Source organism: Phodopus roborovskii, unplaced genomic scaffold (genome assembly GCF_943737965.1).
Source record: "Phodopus roborovskii unplaced genomic scaffold, PHOROB, whole genome shotgun sequence".
NCBI classification, from domain to species: Eukaryota; Metazoa; Chordata; class Mammalia; order Rodentia; family Cricetidae; genus Phodopus; species Phodopus roborovskii.
In genome coordinates, this window is record NW_026126689.1 from 890,702 (window position 1) to 910,180 (window position 19,479).

General features: G+C 40.5%; 1 protein-coding gene across 1 annotated transcript in view; it reads right to left on the minus strand.

Annotated features, from left to right (window-relative positions):
* Positions 1-19,479, minus strand: part of Cntnap2 (contactin associated protein 2) — a 1,802,334-nt gene that overhangs the window by 409,472 nt on the left and 1,373,383 nt on the right. The window contains 1 exon segment of the mRNA XM_051174658.1: positions 8,972-9,128. Within this exon segment, the coding sequence (XP_051030615.1) occupies positions 8,972-9,128 (157 nt within the window).

The following is a 19,479-nucleotide window of genomic DNA, read 5'->3' on the forward strand; positions in this document are numbered from 1 at the left end:
CCTGTGAAGAATTACCTTGGTTAAGTTAACTGACATGGAAATATCTCTTTTAAATGAGGGTGGGATGGTTCCCTAGGTAGGGATCCTGGACAGTACTAAAGGAGAAAGGGAGCTGACTGCTCTCATCCATTACTCTCTGCTTCTTGACTGTGAAGACACTGATTGTTTATTTCAAGCTCCTGCTGCTGTGACTCTCTGAGATGATGGTCCGAGTCCTTGAACTGTGAGCCAAGATTAACCCTTTATCTTTTACACTGCATTTTTAAAAATAGTTTATCACAACAACAGGAAAAGTAAATAAGGCAGTTGTATAACTCTACATCGTAACTAGTAGAAGCTTGTAAATATCAGCAGTAAAATGAATAAATGGGCAGATAGATAAATGGGGGAAAATCACCCTTAAAAAGTCTATTTCATAATTTATGATAGCATTAAGTCCCTTAGGCAAGATAATAACTCCCATGGAATGAAGGAAGCTGACCAAATATCCCCTAAATAATCACAATACCAAATAAAAGTGTTGCAATCTTCCAGATACTCTCCTAGTTATGAAGGCCCTTAGATAGCAGAGTCAAGGTTATGTGACTCATGAAGAGCATGGCAGTAAAGTTACAGACTGAGACTAATAATGGTTGTATTGTGGGATGTTGGCATCCTCCAGGAAGAAATGCTATCTTGTTGAAACACCCACACTGTGTTCATCGCACACTGTGAAGGCTGTTAGATGTTATAAACCTAAGAAAATGGATAGAGCCTCATTAGCTAACCATTTCTCTGTCTGCCCATTAAAACAACAGATGACTAGCATGGCAGCTACATGAAATTGTAATGATAAAGTCAAGAAGACATGTTCTCAGGTCTGATGACCATAGAAGATGACGCACTGAAACCTCACATCCACCTACCCTGAGCTTTTGAGTGCCTCCTTGAAGGGTCTACTTCTATGGATGTCGCTGGACTTACATGGGCTGGATTACTGAATAAGTGATGAATGTTTCTGCCAGCAGTAGTGTATCATCTACATGAAGGAGATCTGATGACAGGTAACATTGAGTCCCACTCCTCCCATCATTCAGCTTGTTAGGAGACTAAGCACAAAGAAAGTCTCACCCCCCTCCTCTCATGTTTGGTGTTTCTAGGGCAACAGTCCAGTGATGGTCTACTCTAGTTCAAATGAGGACAACTATCTGTGACTGAGGCTTATACTTTCTTCTTAAAGGAAACCAATGTTGGTAACATCAATTAGACAAGATGAAGTTTTCCTTATTTATAGAATATTACGTCTGCCAAGAGCAGTCCAAGGTGGGCTGGAGAGGTGGTGGAACTGTTAAAAGCACTTACTGCTCTTCCAGAGAACATAGGGTTCAATTCCCAGTACCCATGGTGATCCACTGCCCTCTTTGGGCATCAAGCATTCATATGGTACCCATACACATTTAAAAAAAACTTAAGGAGGGCTAATATTGATCCAGGGTTTGAGGGTACAGTCTACCATAGCGAGGAATGGCAGGAGGAGTGAGAAGAGATGGTTCCATTGCATATGGAGTCTAGAAGCCAAGTGTGACCAATGCTGGTTTCAATGTGTCTAGGTCTCCAGTCCCCAGAATAGTGACAACGACATTTAGGATGGGTTTTCCCAGGTCAATTAAGCCAATTAGGAAGCTTTTTTGCAGACATGCCCAAAATTTGTAATCTAGATGATTTTAGATCATCTCAATTTAACAATTCATATTCAGCGTCACATCTACCATGTGGTACCTACTTCAACTGTGCGGCCAAGAAAGGGCCACTGTGAGACTGTGAGCTCTTACAACTTCCTAAAGGTCACAGAACCAGCAAGTTACAGGGTCAGGATTCGACAGCTAGAAATCATTCAAACCAATGTATCCTAAGGACTCCTTCTCTTAATATTTTTTTTGTTGTGAACCTAGCCTTTAATGGCTGAGCCATCCTTCCACCCCAAGGATCCTTCTCTTGTAAGACTAAGACAGTAAGACATCCATACACAAACACCAAGAAAAAAGAGCCATATATTCATGCTTACTATGGAATTACTTGCTGTCTCAAAGATGTCTACAAATGTGGAAAAAACTCAGATGGTCACATGTGAATAGTGAATAGGCTAGCACAGTCTATCCTCACAGTTGCAAAAAGGAACAAAGTTCTGCTATCCATTACAAGATGCATGCACCTTGACAGCAATATGCTAAGTGAAAGAAGCCAGTCAGAAGAAAACAAATCTTCTATAATTTCTATAAGTCATAGAAGCGGGAGGTAGAGTGGTGATCATCAGGGATACTGGGGAATTACTGTTTAATAGGCATGGAGCTTCAGTTTCATTAGATGACAGTATTCTTAAGAAGAATGAAAGGTGATGATAGTATAACAAGATTTATGTCAGCATCACTTAATTAACATAAGATGGCTTCTATTTTTCTCCCTTTCACAGTTAAAAAATGCAAAAATCCTGACATTTCTCATTCTCTGTCTATCTATCTATGTGTGTGTCTTATCTAAGTATGAGGAGTTATCTGTTCTGGGTTTGAATCTCTTCCCACCAATTCTTAGCCCTGTGTCCTGATAAATTAACCTCTCTGAGACTTAGTTTCCTCACCTATATGGTGACATGATTGTCCTCTATCCTAGGACAAATGTGAGGTTTAAATGACACACTATATTTCAGTCAATGGAATCGTGCCTGATGTGCAATGGATGGTTCCAGTAACATTACCTGATCAACGAGATAGACGAAACTGTACTCATGAATACTCCAGCTCATGCAGAAGGCATCTGAAAGCTTTGTAGGAAAACATGTGCAACAGGACTAGATGAAGTCATTTATAAACAATGAAAATGTTTGATGAATACTGTTTGAAATAGTCAAGATACTCAGCAGTTGGATCCTGAGTAGGAAGCTGGACCAAAGGAAAGCAATTTGCTAGCTTTGGAACACCAGGGAGGCCCTTGGATAAAATCCTATCTGGGGGAAGGAACGGGCATACGTTGTTTCCAGCCAAGAAAGCAAACGCCTGCTGGACAAGCATATTCCATTCAGAAAGAAGGAAACAAAATTCAGCTGGTTAGCATCTGGTCAGCCTCCCTAATATAGGGGTGGGAACTGCTTGCTAATTGTCCCACAAACACTGATCTAATGGCTTTTTTTTTTTGCACTTCCATCTCGCCGTGCCTGTGCCTCTTGGCCAGGATGCAATTGTGCAGAAATTCCACAATGAGGGCCGCACAATGAGAGAAGGGTGCTCGAGCAGAGAATGACGCCCCTTCACCCATAATTCTATTTCAGAATGGCTAATTTCAGAGGCGATGGTCTCGCTCATTGAGTTGGGCTGCATGAGACCAGGAATTACCCAGCAGTGGCTGCTTAGCTGAGACCCACGGTCGCTTAATTAGGATTCTGGCACGGTAGGTGGGAATATTGACTATTGCTGTGAATAGTAAATCATAAATGTTAAAACACATTCAATCCCAGAAATAACTGTGCAAAAGTTCTCATAGCATAGATAATCGAGCAATTATGAGGATAGTTACAGGACTCCCAGACCATGGTGGCTTTGTTGTGAGACCTGTCCTGCTCCGAGCTACAGTCTTATTTATCTCCGCTCCATTTGTGTGTGTTTTACTCTACTGGATAAGAGTAAATGTTCAATATAAGCTTTAGTGTTAGACACAGAACATGTGGTCTGTGGTTTAAACTTAGAATTTAAAATTTTCAAATGGTTGGTTAAAACTGCAGCACTAAAAAATTGTCTGAAAGATAAAAACAATGGAAGTATCTTCAGTCTATTATGTGTAAGCTCTAGCCTGGGAACATGAGATAAGGATATTCGATGCCCATTATAGTTAATTTTTCTGTTTTATTTATTTATTTTATTTTTGAATCCTAAATTATGCATCTGCGATTTCAGAAATTTGTGATGATTTTAGGTAGGGCCAAGTCTGGTATTTTAGGTAATAATAAAAATGACATATCACGTTGTAATTTTAAGAGTGAGTTCATAAACACATTTTAGGACCTTCATGTGAAATATTATCTGATTTCATTTTGCTGATAATGAAACTTAAGTCAGAGTTCAGTGAGATGGTTCAGGTGCTTGTGTCATGCATCTGAGAAGCTGACTTCAATTCTTGAAATCCAAATAAAGGTAGATAGAAAGAACTGACTCTATATTCTCCACACATGTAGCTTGGCATGCCCCTCTACCCCATTATTACATATAAATCACACACACACACACACACATACAAACACACACACATACACACACATCATCACCACTGCTACCATCATCATTAGCAGCAGCAGCAGCAGCAGCCATTTTAAAAATCCAATGTCCCCAAGCTGGGTCTCAGAAGTGCAGTGATACAGGAGTACTTCGTACTCATTTGAGTCTTTGTGCAATGGATGAAACAAGTCTTTGCTATTGAAGTGAGCCCTTGGGAAGAAGTACCTTTCTTTTGGGGATGAAAGCAGTCTGAAATAGAGGCCAACAGGGCATTACCCTTACCTTACAACACATTCAGAGTGATTTCCCACATGAGTTGTACCTGCGTGCATGCACTAGCTTTTCTTTTCCCTGAATATCTCAGCAAAAGAAGTAACAGCAGTGGTCACAGGAGGGCACAGGGGTTCACCTTGGTATTGTTTCCCACTCACACCTCCTAGTCAGGCAGACAATGGCACCCAAAGTCAGCTTTCCCACCTGTTTTGGGAGGAGGCTTTCAGACAATGTTGCAGAGCATGTACTTGAACCTAGGTCTTAAAGGCCATGAACTGCAATATTTCACCCCTGAAAAAGCCCTTCTTGTTCATGTCCAATGGAGGAGGAGAGGAGCAAGGGCTTGGTTCAGTCTGCAGAGCAGCCTGCCTCTCAAGCTACCTCTGGGAGTGCCGGGCTAGGAACCAAAATTCTGAGCATAACACATTACGGAGAGGATTAGAATCTGGCTTGAGGCATGCTGCAGATTTGGCCAAGAGTGAGTGAGAAGAAACCACTGCAGAGTCGGGTAAGAGCAAGAAGGAATCGGTTCCCAGGAAGGTTCGTTTCTGATTATGCACTTGGAAGCATCGGGAAACGCAACATGAGCCACCTAAGAGAATTTCCATGTGAGCTGGGGAGATGGAGCATTTGGTAAAGTGAATAAATTGTTTGCTTTGCAAGCACAAGGACCTGGGTTTGGTCCCCAGAACCTGTGTAGAAAAGCCAAAGGTGGGAATGGCAATGTGCACTTGTAATCTTAACATGGATGAGGCAGAGGGGTGGATCTGGTCAGTCATCATTGCTTAATTGACAATCTCTAGGCCAATAGGAGACCTTGTCCCGAAGTAAGGTGGGCAGTCATCCCGAGGAACAAGACACCTAAGTTGTCTTCTGCCCCCCCCCACATGCACACACATGTGCACATATTGACTTGCACACATGTGTGTACCTATACATACATCACATACATACCCAATGACAGATGTGCAACTTCGCACCTTCCTATATACATTCAGAGAATACCAAATAACTATATCCTACATCATATGACCTATTAAACGTCTACTTCTCTCTCTCTCTTTCTCTCTCTCTCTCTGTGCATTTTCACAATTAGTGTTTCAGTCATGATTTATTTTTAGTAAATTGACAATGGATCAAGTTGTTGCGAGGCTAGAATCTCCCAAGGAGATAAATCTGGAAGTAGCCCAGCTACAAGACAAGTTCTCTCCACTGTCCTGAATAATTTTTTAAAAGAGGATTCCCAAAAAAAACCTCTACAGACCAGACATTTAAAGCATCCACTCAGAGATCCTATGCCTAATGCTACTGGGATAAGCTTGAAATCTTTATCTCTTGTGTCACAGAACATTTAATAGTTTCGCTTATAAATGTGTTTCTCAATTTGTTCAAAATACAGTACCTTATGCTATATGGCATTAAGTGACCTATATAGAAGAAAAATGGTGGGAAGGATATCGTAGTTGCTATTTAGTCACAAGGAAACAAGGCACCAGTATTGACATGAGCTCTGAGTATCTAAAATCTTTCAGTTCATCCAAAGCTGGCTGAGGAGGTCTGCAAGAGAGTAACAAATATAGCCCCACACTAAGCTTTCTGTCCTTTGATATGGATTCACTTATATTCTTTGGAGGGTTTCAAAGGCAAATGTATTTCTCTAAAGTTTATATTTCTTCCCTGAAATTCCACCAATGGTAGTCCTGGGTTTAACTGCAGATATTAGGTTATTGCAGATATTATTATGTTAGCTGAACTCATTGTTTATCTCCTGCACCTGCCACTCCATCCATTCCATGGAGTGCAAACATTAAGCCTGCATGGACATTTTGTTTTGTCTCTTATGGTTGTAAATGCTAGGCCCCAGTAGCTACAAACTTATGAGACTCTCATACATACCCTGTTATTCTCCGTAGTCCTTCCAATCTATGCCTCAAGCCCTTGATGGTTTTTAAGGACTGTCGTGGTTTGAATAAGAATGTCCCCCATCATCTCAGACATTTAATGCTTGGTACCCAGTTGCTGGAGCTGCATGAGGAGGCTTAGGAGGTGTGGCCTTGTTGGAAGGAGTACCTAACCGAGGGTGGCCTTTGAAGGTTTACACACTGCCTCGTGCTTATGGCTTAAGATGTAAACTCTCAGCTTTCTATTCCAGTTGCTAAGTCTGCCTGCTTCTGTGACAGTGGCGGACTCTTCTCCCTCTGGAACTTTCAGGCAAAGTAAGTCCTTACTTCTACAAGATGCCTTGGTCATGGTGTTTTATTATAGCCAAAGAAAAGTAAAAGTAACTAACAAAAAAGACTCTGTAACATCATTTTTTTATGATTCCTTCTTTCCATCACATACTTTTTCATGGCGGTCTGCACAGTATGGCCTGGCTAACTTATAGGCACATGATACTCCCACTGTACTGACAGTTCCCACACATGCTGTGCTCATTTATGCTCCCCCTTCAAGATCATCAATCCAGACAGCCCCTATTCCTCGTTTGAGCGTGTCACTTTCTCTGTAGACATTCTTGACTCCTCCCTTCCCTTAGCTGGTGTTGAAATTTCTTGCACTAGCAAGTTGTGTCTTATACATCTTCTTCCAACCCGTGACCCTGTCTTGGTGACCACATACATCATGTTTATGACTTTTCCTAACAATTGGATTGTAGGAAGTTGCCTGTGGATGAAGGGCATGCTCTGTTGTCAATAGCCCCATTGCACCAAGCATGATGTCTAAAAACTATGAGGTCTACTCAGAGGCATGCCCTAGATTTTCCTCTCCCTGTCTTTCTTAGTGCTCCTACAAGGTAGGGCAAGGAGCATTGAACAGTGATGATAATAATGATAGTCTGGCTGTGCCAAGTCAGCCTCCTGAAGAGCCAGGGAATCAGAGCAGAAGAGAGAAGTGGATCAGAGAGTCTTCCAAGCCTGCTGACTGACACATAACCAGGATAATGGAAAAATGAGTCAGGGCAGAGCTACTTGCTGTTTCATCTCCAGTGCCTGGCAGAGTCTCTGTCGTGGAAATTTGCAACTGACTATTGTTGAATACATGACAGATGGATGGATCGACAGAATGAAAAATGGATTGGCCTGACTGTCATGTCCTTCCCATTTCCAACTTCCACTCTCTGTGCAACATGTGTGTGTAAAATACAGATGTGTTCTCCAGACAAAGTTGAAAATTTTGCTACTGGAATTATTGTTTCACAACAAAACCACAGATAAAACATAATAAGGGACTGGAAAGATTGCCCAGTGTTTTGGAACACTTGCTGCACATACAGAAGACCCAGGTTCAGTTGCCAACACATACACTCAATGTTTTATAACTGCCTGCAACTCCAGCTCTAGATGATCTGGTCCCTTCTTCTGGCCTCTGAGGGTTCCACACGCAAGTGACCGACATTCACGCAGACACATATATTTACAATACCAATCTTAAACATAGAGCATAATGATAGCTATTTATGCTTTAAACAAGTAATACCAATAGATTCTGAGTTACTGAAATAAATCTCCCATGTACCGAAAGAAATAAAATTCTTGGGAAACCTGTAGACCTCCTGCCTGAGAATCCTGTCATTTTTTAATCTTATAATTAACTGTTGAGTAGCTGCTAGAATGAATTTCTCTTGTACATCATTCTTGCAGATAGTGACTCCCGGGTGGACTTGGGGAACGTAGGTTTGGTTACCAGACAAACCCAGAGCTCTGCTTCCTACGGCCACACAGATCAGGAACAGACAGGAGGCCCCAACTCTGAACTGTAAGAGGTGGGATATGCTTTTCCTTCTGGTTTATGTTCTTACAGCTGACCTTTTAGGCCCTCTCTTCTTTTTCCAGAGAAGGACAGCTAATTTTATCTTTATCTATGACTGACACTGCCTTAGTCACTCACCGAGAAGGAGGACAAAAGCCAGTGGAGAGAAGAAAACAACCCAGAATAGGGTCTTTCTTGGACTGATTTGTATCAGGTTTTGAACAATTTGGGGTATGATGGCAAAGGAGACAGGCAAGCACTTGTAGGCAAGGAGAACAAAGGGACCCCCCCCCCCCAATCTGTAGTCTGTATACTAAAGCAAACATCCTGGAAGCCAAAAGCCTTTCCCTTTTTCCCCTCTCAGGTATCTGAACCTTGCGATCTGCCCTAGCTGTTCCTGCCATCCATGCAGGGAACATGTTATAATGCAAATCAGTGCTGCCAACATGACTCATTATTTTCCTCTCAGAACGGGATATGAACACATCAATTATGTGTCAGTCAGCTTCTAAACGCAAACCTTTGTCGCACTGACTTCCACTCTGCTTTTGCATTTTCAGGGTTCTCCTGACTTCTGCCCACTGGGCTGGCTCCCCACATTTTTTTTTTACCTATTATCTTCTCACTTTAGCACTTTTCCTAGACTTCCCTTCTATGAAACCATTTGACATGCAGGCTCGGGGAGGTCACGCTCCCTGGGTACTCACCACTGCTTGTAGTCTGCATCACAGTTGCAGTAGTATTTGGGATCTGTGCAGTTGCGCTCAATGCCACAGGCACACTTCTGAATTCCAGGCTCTGAGCCTCCCCAGTAGTAATGCTTTTCATTGGCTTTGCCAACCCACCAAGTGTAAGGGCTTCCATCTGACAGAAAGGGGAAAGCCACAGTTAGAGAGGGCCTAAATTGCATCGTTACAGTAATATCACCTTTGCTATCTCTTCCTGGGAGGCATAGCAGTCTCTGATGGACCAAATGACACATGTCCATCTTTAAAGTAAAATTAGTTAAATAATAGGAATATGTAACTTAAAAAATCAGACAGAACATCAAATTTCAAGTTTCTCCTTTGTTCCATATATCTTCTTTGATGACATTTAAGCACCTATAATTTAGATATTAATCCATTGAGTTGGAATCCTGGAATGCATTGAAGGCATATGGGCCATTCTGTAATACACAACTAACTCCATAGTTGACTTTGCTTTTCTGTGAACTGATACAAATATGGAGATAAAAGGTAACTAAAGGTAAGTGTGGGCTTTGTCATGTCTTAAGTTTGACCTCTTAATTTTACTCATGAAGAACTTTGATCTAGAAAGGCCAAACCATCTTTTTATTACCCAGTAGATTAATACCCAACATCAAAAGTCTGAGACTATATCATACATCACTTGCTGTTATGAAGTCAGTTCTCTGTGTCCACAGCTTCTATGTCCATGCAATTAACAAGTGTAAATCAAAGATGTTTGGGGAAAAACAAACAAGCAAACAAACTTGCCTTTGCACCAAACATACACAGACCACTCATAGTGACTCCTTTAGTAACTGTGTAATAACTATTTACATAGCATTTACCTTGCATTAGCTATTAGGACTGATTTGGAGGCACAACACATTAGAGACTATGTGGGTACATAGGCCATATAAAGTGTTGCTCCATGTGATATTAGGAACCTGAATATCTTGTCTACAGATGTTGGGATCTGCAGGAGTTCCTGGATCCAAATCCCATACCTCTTCCATTCATTTAATCATCCCTTTCCCTGATCACCAAACTCCATTGTGTTTCCATTATGTGCCAGTCAGTAGAACAGTGGAGGAGATATGCAGGTTGGGGAAACAGATGGATAAGTACTATAAACTTGGGAAAGGAAGTGAGGTAAAGGAGATCACGTTTAATGTTTTCACTGAGTTGTATCTTGCAGGGTGATTGGATAAGATCTCAGTGAACCAAATATAAGAGGAGGAAAGAAGTCCTATATCAGATGGAACAGTAGGTAACAATTCATACAGAAGAGTTTTATACGCAAAATGTATACAGAATCTAGCATGTGCTGTAGAGTAAGGCTGGGGAGAACAGTTAGGGAGTGTAGCAGCAGAAGACAGTACTAGACAGCCGATGAGGAGTGAGCTGTAAAGTCTTTGTCCAAATGAGAAATTGTTTCACGCTGACTACTTCTTGCTCTTCAAGGCTTCTTCTCTGCAGCTTACAAAGCCTGAACTTTATCCTGAGATAATGGGAGAGGCCACTGAAGGATCTGGAGCAGAAAAACATTACTGTTCAATGTGGGCTTTAAAAATCTAGAGTAAGGTAAGAGATGAGTTTCCATGTGATGAAACCGGGGAGGGCAGATGTGAAGATCTGTTAATAACAGAGAAGATAACTAATAACATGTAACTAAGAGAGGAGGAACAGGAAACAGAAGGCATTTGGGTAGCTGGAGTTGGTGGGGTTTGGGAGAGGAGGGGAGCAGAACTCTGGGCTTCTGGTGTCAGTAACCAAGAACACTGGCATGCTCCATATGGGTAGGAAAGACAGTATGAAGTTCAACAGAAGTTGAAAAAAGATGAAGCGTCTAACACATACTCCAGGCAATTGGATGCAGAGATCCTGCCCCAGAAGCATTTCCTGAGCTGAAAGTCTTGTTTCAGGAACCATCAGAGCAAGTCGGAAAATACTGGGAGAGGCCCAGACATTTTGTGGGATCTTTAAGACGGCAGCATTGCAAACCAGGCTTGGATTCCACAGAAGGCTGCCGGGAAGTGGGAAGGAAAAAAACCCACTTAAAGAGAAGAATAGTATGGAGGCAGAAAGGCTGAGGGACGACTGAGAAGATGCTGGCCATGGGGCATTTTTCTTTTTCCTTCCTTCCTTCTTTCCTTCCTTCCTTCCTTCCTTTTTCCCTGTAATCTTTCTTTCTAATTTATTTATTTATTTTTCTTATTTTATCTATCGATCCCGGTTCCCTCTCTCTCCCTCTCTCCCACCCTCCCATACCCTCCCGACCACCCTCCCATCCCACCCACCTCCACTCCACAGGGAGTGCCCAGAGCACTCATTGTGAAACCTCCCTTCTTAACGAATCATCTAAGTATTTGATATCGCGTGCCAATCGTAACTATAGCACTGCCCAGAAACACTCTGGAACCCACTCACCTTGTTTAACAGAAACTTTTATTTATTGGCAATGGCACCATTTCCTCTATTCCTAGCTCTGCTGATACCCATTCTCTTTGATTCTGTGACTTGCTGTGTTAGGATCCTGATGCAATTGCAGTGATGCATTCAGGTATGGGTGTGTCGTCGGTACATAATGCGATCTCCTTCCTGCTTTCCCTTTCTGCCAGTCTCTATTCCCATTTTATTGTTTCTATATGGAAATAACACCATTCTTGAAAAGGAAGAGAAATGTGCAATAGGGTAAGAGTGTGGAAGAATTTGAGGGTATGTTATGAGAACCGATGACCGAGGAAACCAGGACTTATGGGATTAATGGAGGCAGTAATCCAAATAAGAAGTCTACTAAAATCTCTAGGTCTATGGGTGAAATTACTTCACAAGAGTCTACCTCTGCCTGTCCTTTCAGGATGTTAAGTACACACTTGTATCTGCCAGTGCTCCGAAGAAAGATATGGGAGAGCCTCACATTCTTCAACTGCCAACTGCGTAATCACAACATCTAAACAAATAACATCATAATTACCATGATGGAATACACACACATTTCTATGATAATGAGTGGGAGAGTGGGATATTTTCCCCTCAAGAACAGTTCTGTTTAAATGTAGGCAGTTTAAAGCCACTAAAATTTTTTTTTTCTGGATCCAGGGTTATGTTCCATGTGATGAGGGAACCAACATTTGAACTTAAAAAGGAACCAGTTGGGCATTCTAGTCCATATAAATACCCTGATCTCACTCAATTGAGAAAGTTTACTGTTTTCCGTGTAATGATCATCATGGGGGAACTTAAAATAAGAAACTGAACTTGATTTGGTAGGTAGCTGAGAGTAAGAAAGATCTGACCTGTTTCAAGGGGAGAGAGAAGCCAGCTCTCCAAACTAGGGCCTGATGGGGGATGTCCTTCTGTATGCTGTGAATATTTGTTTCTCTTATTGGCTGATGAATAAATGCTGATTGGACAGTAGCCAGGCAAGAAGTACAGGCAGGGCTACCAGATGAGGAGAATTCTGGGGAGAAGACAGAGAGTCACAAGGGAGATGCCATGTAGCTGCCACAGGAGTAACATGCCATAGTATTACCAATAAGCCACAGCCTTGTGGCAATACATAGTTTAATAAAATTGGATTAATAGTTAGAAAGAAGCCTGAATCACTGGCCAAACAGTGTATAATTAATATAAGCCTCAGTGTGTTTATTTGGGACTGCAAGACTAGGCGGGACAGAACCTCCATCAACAAGCAAGCAGCTGTGTTCTGTCCAGAGGCGCCCTGTCTCAGCAGAGAACACATTTGGGTTTGAACTCTGTATTCCAATGATTTTGCTTTAAGGTGTCTTCTCTTTTTGTCAGGGTCGGGGAAAATACCAGAGTCCACAGTACAACAATACAATATCGCTTTATTTTTGTAACATCCACTTTTTTTTAAAGGCTTGCAAAGTATCATTTATGGGAACTGTCTAGTCTTTGCCATCCTAGGAAAAGTTGAGATCATTTAGTTTTTGAGGTATAGTAGGTCAGCTTGTGTCTGTCTCTGGCTATGTGACCATAGAAAGAGGATTCTGAGAAGATGCTGAATCGGCTCTGCATGGGAATTCCTGAAGGAATCTATTTGCAGAGATCCACAGACTGATGAGACGGGGGAAAGGTTGGGAGGTTGAAGATCTACAGGCAATTTATCTTATGTAAGGCTAAGTTCTGGCTTTCTGGACTACCCATCCCTTGCCCTCCTCTGTCACATCTTGTGACAACAGATAAAACCTTTCAGAACCAATTGACTTAGCAAGCAACTAGTTCTACCCATCTGATGGTAAGAATGCCATCAGATAGTGTCTTAGGACTACGAGAAAGCTTCCCTCATTGTGATGCACCCACTAATGCATTTTAAACTTGCCTTGATTCTGTAAAACTATAAAAAAAAACTTTGTGAAACTGCTTCTCCACATTGGAACATTGAATTTGTGGTAGTTTAAATCTTTGTTGCCATGGTCATTCACAATGGCTCCAGGATAAACTACCTTCTATTTCCTAAAGTGATTAAAAATGAGAACTAAAAAGATGACAGCTGTGGCTTTTGTGTCTACAGCAGGATGCACACAAAGCCAAATAGTGCTGGGCTGACCTTGCAAAAGGTACATGGGCCAAACTACACACACCCTAGCAATGTGGAAACTTTACATCCTTAGCTATTGAATCCAGTTTGAGTATTTCATTCTTTTAGCTGAGGATTGTTAGACGGTTTCTTCCCCCAGTAAATGTTGGTTGTGTCATTGATCTAGGAAACTAGGAGGTGTAATACTTTCTGACTGTGGGAGAGGGATAAACCATACACAAGTAGAAGTGGAGTCAATGGATGGGATGGCAGGAAGCGTCTTATGCAGTCCACGGCAAAAATGCTCAGTAAAAGAATTCTGTATCTCAGACCTTTAACTTTATGTCTGTTCTTTCCAGTGGCCAATTGGAACAACTCAGCACTATGTTCTTCTTGTCATTTCAGACAGTTATAGGGACTCACACTACCCATGAGCTGTCTATGGTTCAACGTTCTTTGTGAAGATCACAGCAACGTCAACAAAAGGAGCAAGATAACATTCAGCCTCACCTTGGGAAGGAGACTATGAGATTGGGAGAGGAGGAACAGCTGCTCCCTGGGAGCACCTGCAGGGGCTGCCCAGACACTGGGGGAAGGAAGCTCAGTTGTCAGGTTTGTTTAGATGCACAGCAGCAACTGTCAGGTCCACAAAAAAGCCAGGCTCTGTATCAGTAGTGTGTGTCTACAGGCATTCGTATGTGTTTCTACAGCTGGATGTGCATTTTATGTGCTTGCATGTATGCTGTGTGTGTGTATCTGTATCCACAGGCCCGAGGTCAACTTTTGGGTGTCATTCCTTAGGAGTCTACATCTTGGTTTTGAGTTGAGGACTCTCACTGGCCTTGAACTCATGGAAGCTATGCTGACTGGTTAGCAAGCTTGGCAAGGTCCTCTACCTTCCAGGCATTGGGATTACTATCTGGGGATCAAATTCACATTTGCATGCTTGCAGGGTAAGCACTTTAGCAATCGACCTTCCCTCCCATGCCTGGAAATCAGTTTTGCAGGGAAAAACTCTTACTAGACAGTAGGCTAGAAAGAGGAGTTCTACAGTGGCATTTCTTCTGTTCGGTCTGAAGAGGTGACATGCCAGGGATCAGGGGAGAGCCTGAGAGGGACGTGATTATCAAGCCTCTTCTCTCTCTCCACCTTTGTTCAAACGACAACACTACTGTCTCAGTAACTAATGTTTCAGGTTAGGGGAATGCAAAGTTGATGTTACTGCATGCTCTTTCTGAGAAGAATAAATCAGTACCACAGGAAGTACATGACTTCTGGCATGGGCAAACCAACCAAATGTCAATAAGACAAACCTATTCCTTGGGGACAAAAAAGGAAATTATACACTTTGTTATTCATAATGGCTAATTTGATTAAATCACTATAACAAAAGTAAATTATTAATTTTGTATATGTTTTATATTCAGCAAAGAAAGAGTTGTTCAATTTTTCTATGAGCAAAGAACTGTCTCATTTCTATGCTATCCTAATGAAATGCTGTTTTTTTTTTTTTTTTCTTTATAAGCCATTACTTACCTATTAGTTGGCTTTGGGGTAAAAACAGTTAAAAGCAATTGAAGTAGAAGGACTTTTTAAAAGTTGAGAATATGAAGTGGCAAGAAAGAAAGGAATTATCTAAGAGTCCAGAAAGTTGTCTTTGACCTTAGACTCTGCAGATTCTAGTTAACTACATCATGTAGGCGAGTCACTGTATTCAGATGCCACATTCTAGGTTAATGAAACACTGGATTGTTAAGGTGAGCCACAGTGAATTAAATCAGCCAAGCATGGATCCACTTCAGATCAGATTGCATCACAGCAAGGAGTTCCTTAGTAGCTGGATGAAGAGAGAGAAAAGTGGGCACTTAAAGACTTAAGGAAACTACTAGTCTTGTTGATAACAAATTGTTGCAGAAGTACCAGACCTAATGCATGGAGACCTCCAGAAAATGTAGCCTGTACATGGGTTTTCCAGAATATGTTCTTTAGAATACAGGTCTGTATTATGTGTATGTGAAGTTTAACAGGCAGCTTAATTAGTATGCAGGCATGGGCTCAAAAAAGACTCAAGTTTGTGTCTGGGACATGTAATGAGTTTCACTTGTTCACTTCTAGAACATACATAAAACAATACCCCAAGGCTTCATAGTGCCCTAACTGAAAACATTTAACTATTGCCAACTTATCTTTTATGGACTCACAGGAGACTTTTTAGCAAGAGAGAACAGAAGATTTTCAGCTTGCCCACATCACCATGGTAGTAAGTACCCCCTGCTGGCAGCTCCTTTGCAGCCATTCTGTTTTTGATATACTGTAAATGTTCAAGGCCTCCAGTAAATGGCTGGATTCAACCTTTCAAAGTAATTTTTATTGCATATATTCAGATTGCAATGGGATAGACACACATAAAGAGTACAGTGGTCACAACTGGAGAGGAAGGTACAGTAACTAACTAATCTATCATCTCAGTCAGGGTCCTCCTAAGTAGCTCAGGCTTTGTTGTCTCCCTCTCTTCTATTTTTACCACTGCATTGCCTGGTTACCTTTCTTCCACCTCCTCAGTAAATATCACTGACCACTCTTATTTCATCACAGCCATCAAGTTACACATAATATGCTAAATAGTTACAGACTCCTGCATTGTGTATACAGAACATCCTGATACCAGGAAGAACCTTCCTTCTAATGAATGCTGTTGACCTAAATAAGAAGGGATGGTAGAGTCTGAGTGACAAGCTCCTCCCTGGTAGAGCAGGGTGAACATTTTGAGTCAATTTAGCTACCAGATTATTCTTCTTCAGATAATCTGGTAGTTATAGTTTCCAAGAATAGGCTGGAATCCAAGGAATTCAGACTAATGTAGACAATGACTCCTGACCCCAGGAATGGGAAGTGGGAACTGACCACCAGCTTTAGAATTTTCTGGTTTAGAGTCAGTCAGTCTTTGACAAGTAGAGTTTGCAGAGCCAGTGTCTCAAGATTCTTCTAGAAGCAAGAGGCCCAGACAGTGGGAGATAACACAACAGAGAGATACAGGAAAGGGTTTCCAGTTTACCCTGTATCCTCTGGAGATTCCAGTAAGCAATGTAGATTCCCTGGCCTACAGGATAAGGTTGTGGAAAGAAGCTAAAAGGAAAACATTGAGGCTGCCATTGGTTACCTGTGGGATTTCCTACCAGACAAAGTCTACAATATATGCCGACTTAAAGAAAGGACAGTGATGACTTTAGTTCATCGGACATCTGGAATAGCATGTATAGAAACAGGCCCTTACTATCTACAGTCTTAACTCTTTTCCCAGCATTTATATAACAAGGCATAGATAGTAATAAGGTATCATATCAGTCAGATTTTCTTTGCCAAATATGTAGGAGAAGGGTTTCAGTGAGCTCATGTCTTTACAGGTTGCAGCCAATGGTTGGTTGACTCCATTGCTTTTTAGTCTTATTTCCTCAAAAAACATCATGGAGGAGGGAGATAGCAGGGGAAACTAGGTCACAGATATTAAGAGGTGGTCACGGTATTTTTTTTTATAGAAGCACCTTCATTTAATTCATATTTTCAGCATAGTATAGTTATTACCTTTTTATTTTCAATTTCATAACCATGATTCCACATTAAAATGGATATATTTTACTAGTTAAACTAAACACTTCATAAAAGTAAAGTGGAAAAGTACACACACACACACACACACACACACACACACACACATTTGGTGTTATCTTAGATACAGAAGCATATAATTGCATGCACCCTATAATTTTCTTGAGAAATCAATGTATTAAATTGTATGATGATATTCCCTTTTGTTTTCCAATCATCTAATTCTATGCCAGTCTCTGTTCAGGTAAAGACCAAATGAAAAAATGAACCCAGCAATGTTCTGCTGAGTTCATACTGCAGTGAAGAAAATGCATTATTTGAAAGCTCTGATATAAACATTCAATTTGATCATTAAAGGTGAACGTTTTATCTCTCTGTGATTGAATGTCACTAAACTCATCTGATTAGGGAAGACTAGAAATGAATGAAGTTGATTAGCTTAAGGTTGTATCTTTCAGAATTACATTGGATTTCACATTCTCTTCTTGATTTGAGTCAGGGCCAAATTTAGAAGTGTTGAAATGGAAGTTCAGATTGGACCTGAACTGAAATGTTAATTAATTAAGAATTAATTTTACTGAATAATATTTAAATTTATTTTATTGAATTGAACTTAATAGATTTCAATCATAGACCAATTTCACTGAGCAAAATTTGCTGCAGTTGAATCCAATCATTTGAATCCTATTCAAATGGATTAGATTAATTGGAATGGAATCAAGTGACAGATTTGATGGGAGTTCATAATTCTGGGCAAGCTTTAAGAGAGCAGGATGGGCCAAGTCACTCCAAGTGAAATCAGCTTTGGTTTTCACGAAGGTCATTAGCATCATGGACCCTCAGGAGCTTGGTTTGTGTCTTTACATCAGAGGTCCTGGGAACAAACTATGAGTAGCGGTACGAGAGATAGGGTGGAACTGCACGTATTAGTTGATTCTTGTTTCTCTTAATTCTTTTCTTTTATTAAGTACATTGTTTTATTTTGTATTAAAGATGTTGGAAGATTGATAATCCCTAAAGTTATTAATTAATTTTAAAATTTTAATTAAAATTTCCTATTCTTCCCTCTAACCCTTCCCATGTCTCCTCACTTCTTCCAATCACCTCAAATTCATGGCCTCTTTTTCTTTATTATTGTTACACACACACACACACACACACACACACACATAAAAGCAAGCTGTTGCTTCCATTCAGTGTTGTTGGTTTCAGCTTCTATCCATTCACATTCTTCATATCCCAATACAGTGGCTCTGACCTACTGTTCATTGCTAACCTAACTGTCCTTGAGGGTTTCCCATGAATGGTAAAGTTATGGTGTTAACTACCACTTAAAACAAAATAGTTCATTTTCAATTTCTAAGGGAGCTTGTGTCCACTTACCATTTGATAAGATTTTAAAATTATTCTTTGTGATTTTGTTAAATGGTTTGACAGACCTTAATTTATAGATATTTTCTGATAATGTCAGAAACTGTGATGTCATCATATATGGCACACACATATAATATACATATGAAGAGAGAGAGAGGGAGAAGGATGGAGGGAAGGCTTTGTTACTTGGCTGAGGGATTTTGTGACTATGTGCATGAGTGCTATTGGTCTATAATTTCCCCTTGTGTTGCTATCATTTATGTTCTTGGTGTCAAGCTGATACTGACCTAAAAAAAATGGGAGATCGGGTGTCTAATCTGTCTTTTACGACTATTTTAACTTTCAAGTTTTCTGTAGAAATTTTATACATTTGTCACATGGAACATAATGTTTTAGTACATGTACTCACTGTGGTGTGGCTAAGTTGACCTAATTAACATGTGTATTATTCCACATTCTTACCATATTTATTATTCTCAGTGATTTTCTAAATATAACATACCATTATTAACTGAATTGCAGAGTAGATGTCTTGAATTCTTTCCTCCTATCTAACATTATATCCTTTGATATTATATCCCCTCTCTTCTGAACCACTCCATCCTGTGGCCATCACCATTCAACTCTCTACTTCCATGAATACAACATTTTATGTAAATGTAATCATGTGGTATTTGTCTTTCAATGTCTGGTTTGTTTCACTCAACATAATATCCTTAGGCCCATATATGTTGCTGGACCTGATATAAGATATAATATCCTTATTTTGATAGGTTTTATAGTGTTTTACTGAATCTACATATCAAGTTTTCACTACCCATTCAGTTACTGGCAAATACTTTGATTTCATATCTTGACCATTAATGGTGATAGTGCTTCTACAAACACTTTATTTAAAATAAAAACACTTTTAGGACTTATTTATAATCAATCATCTATCATCTACCTATCATAGTTTCTGGGT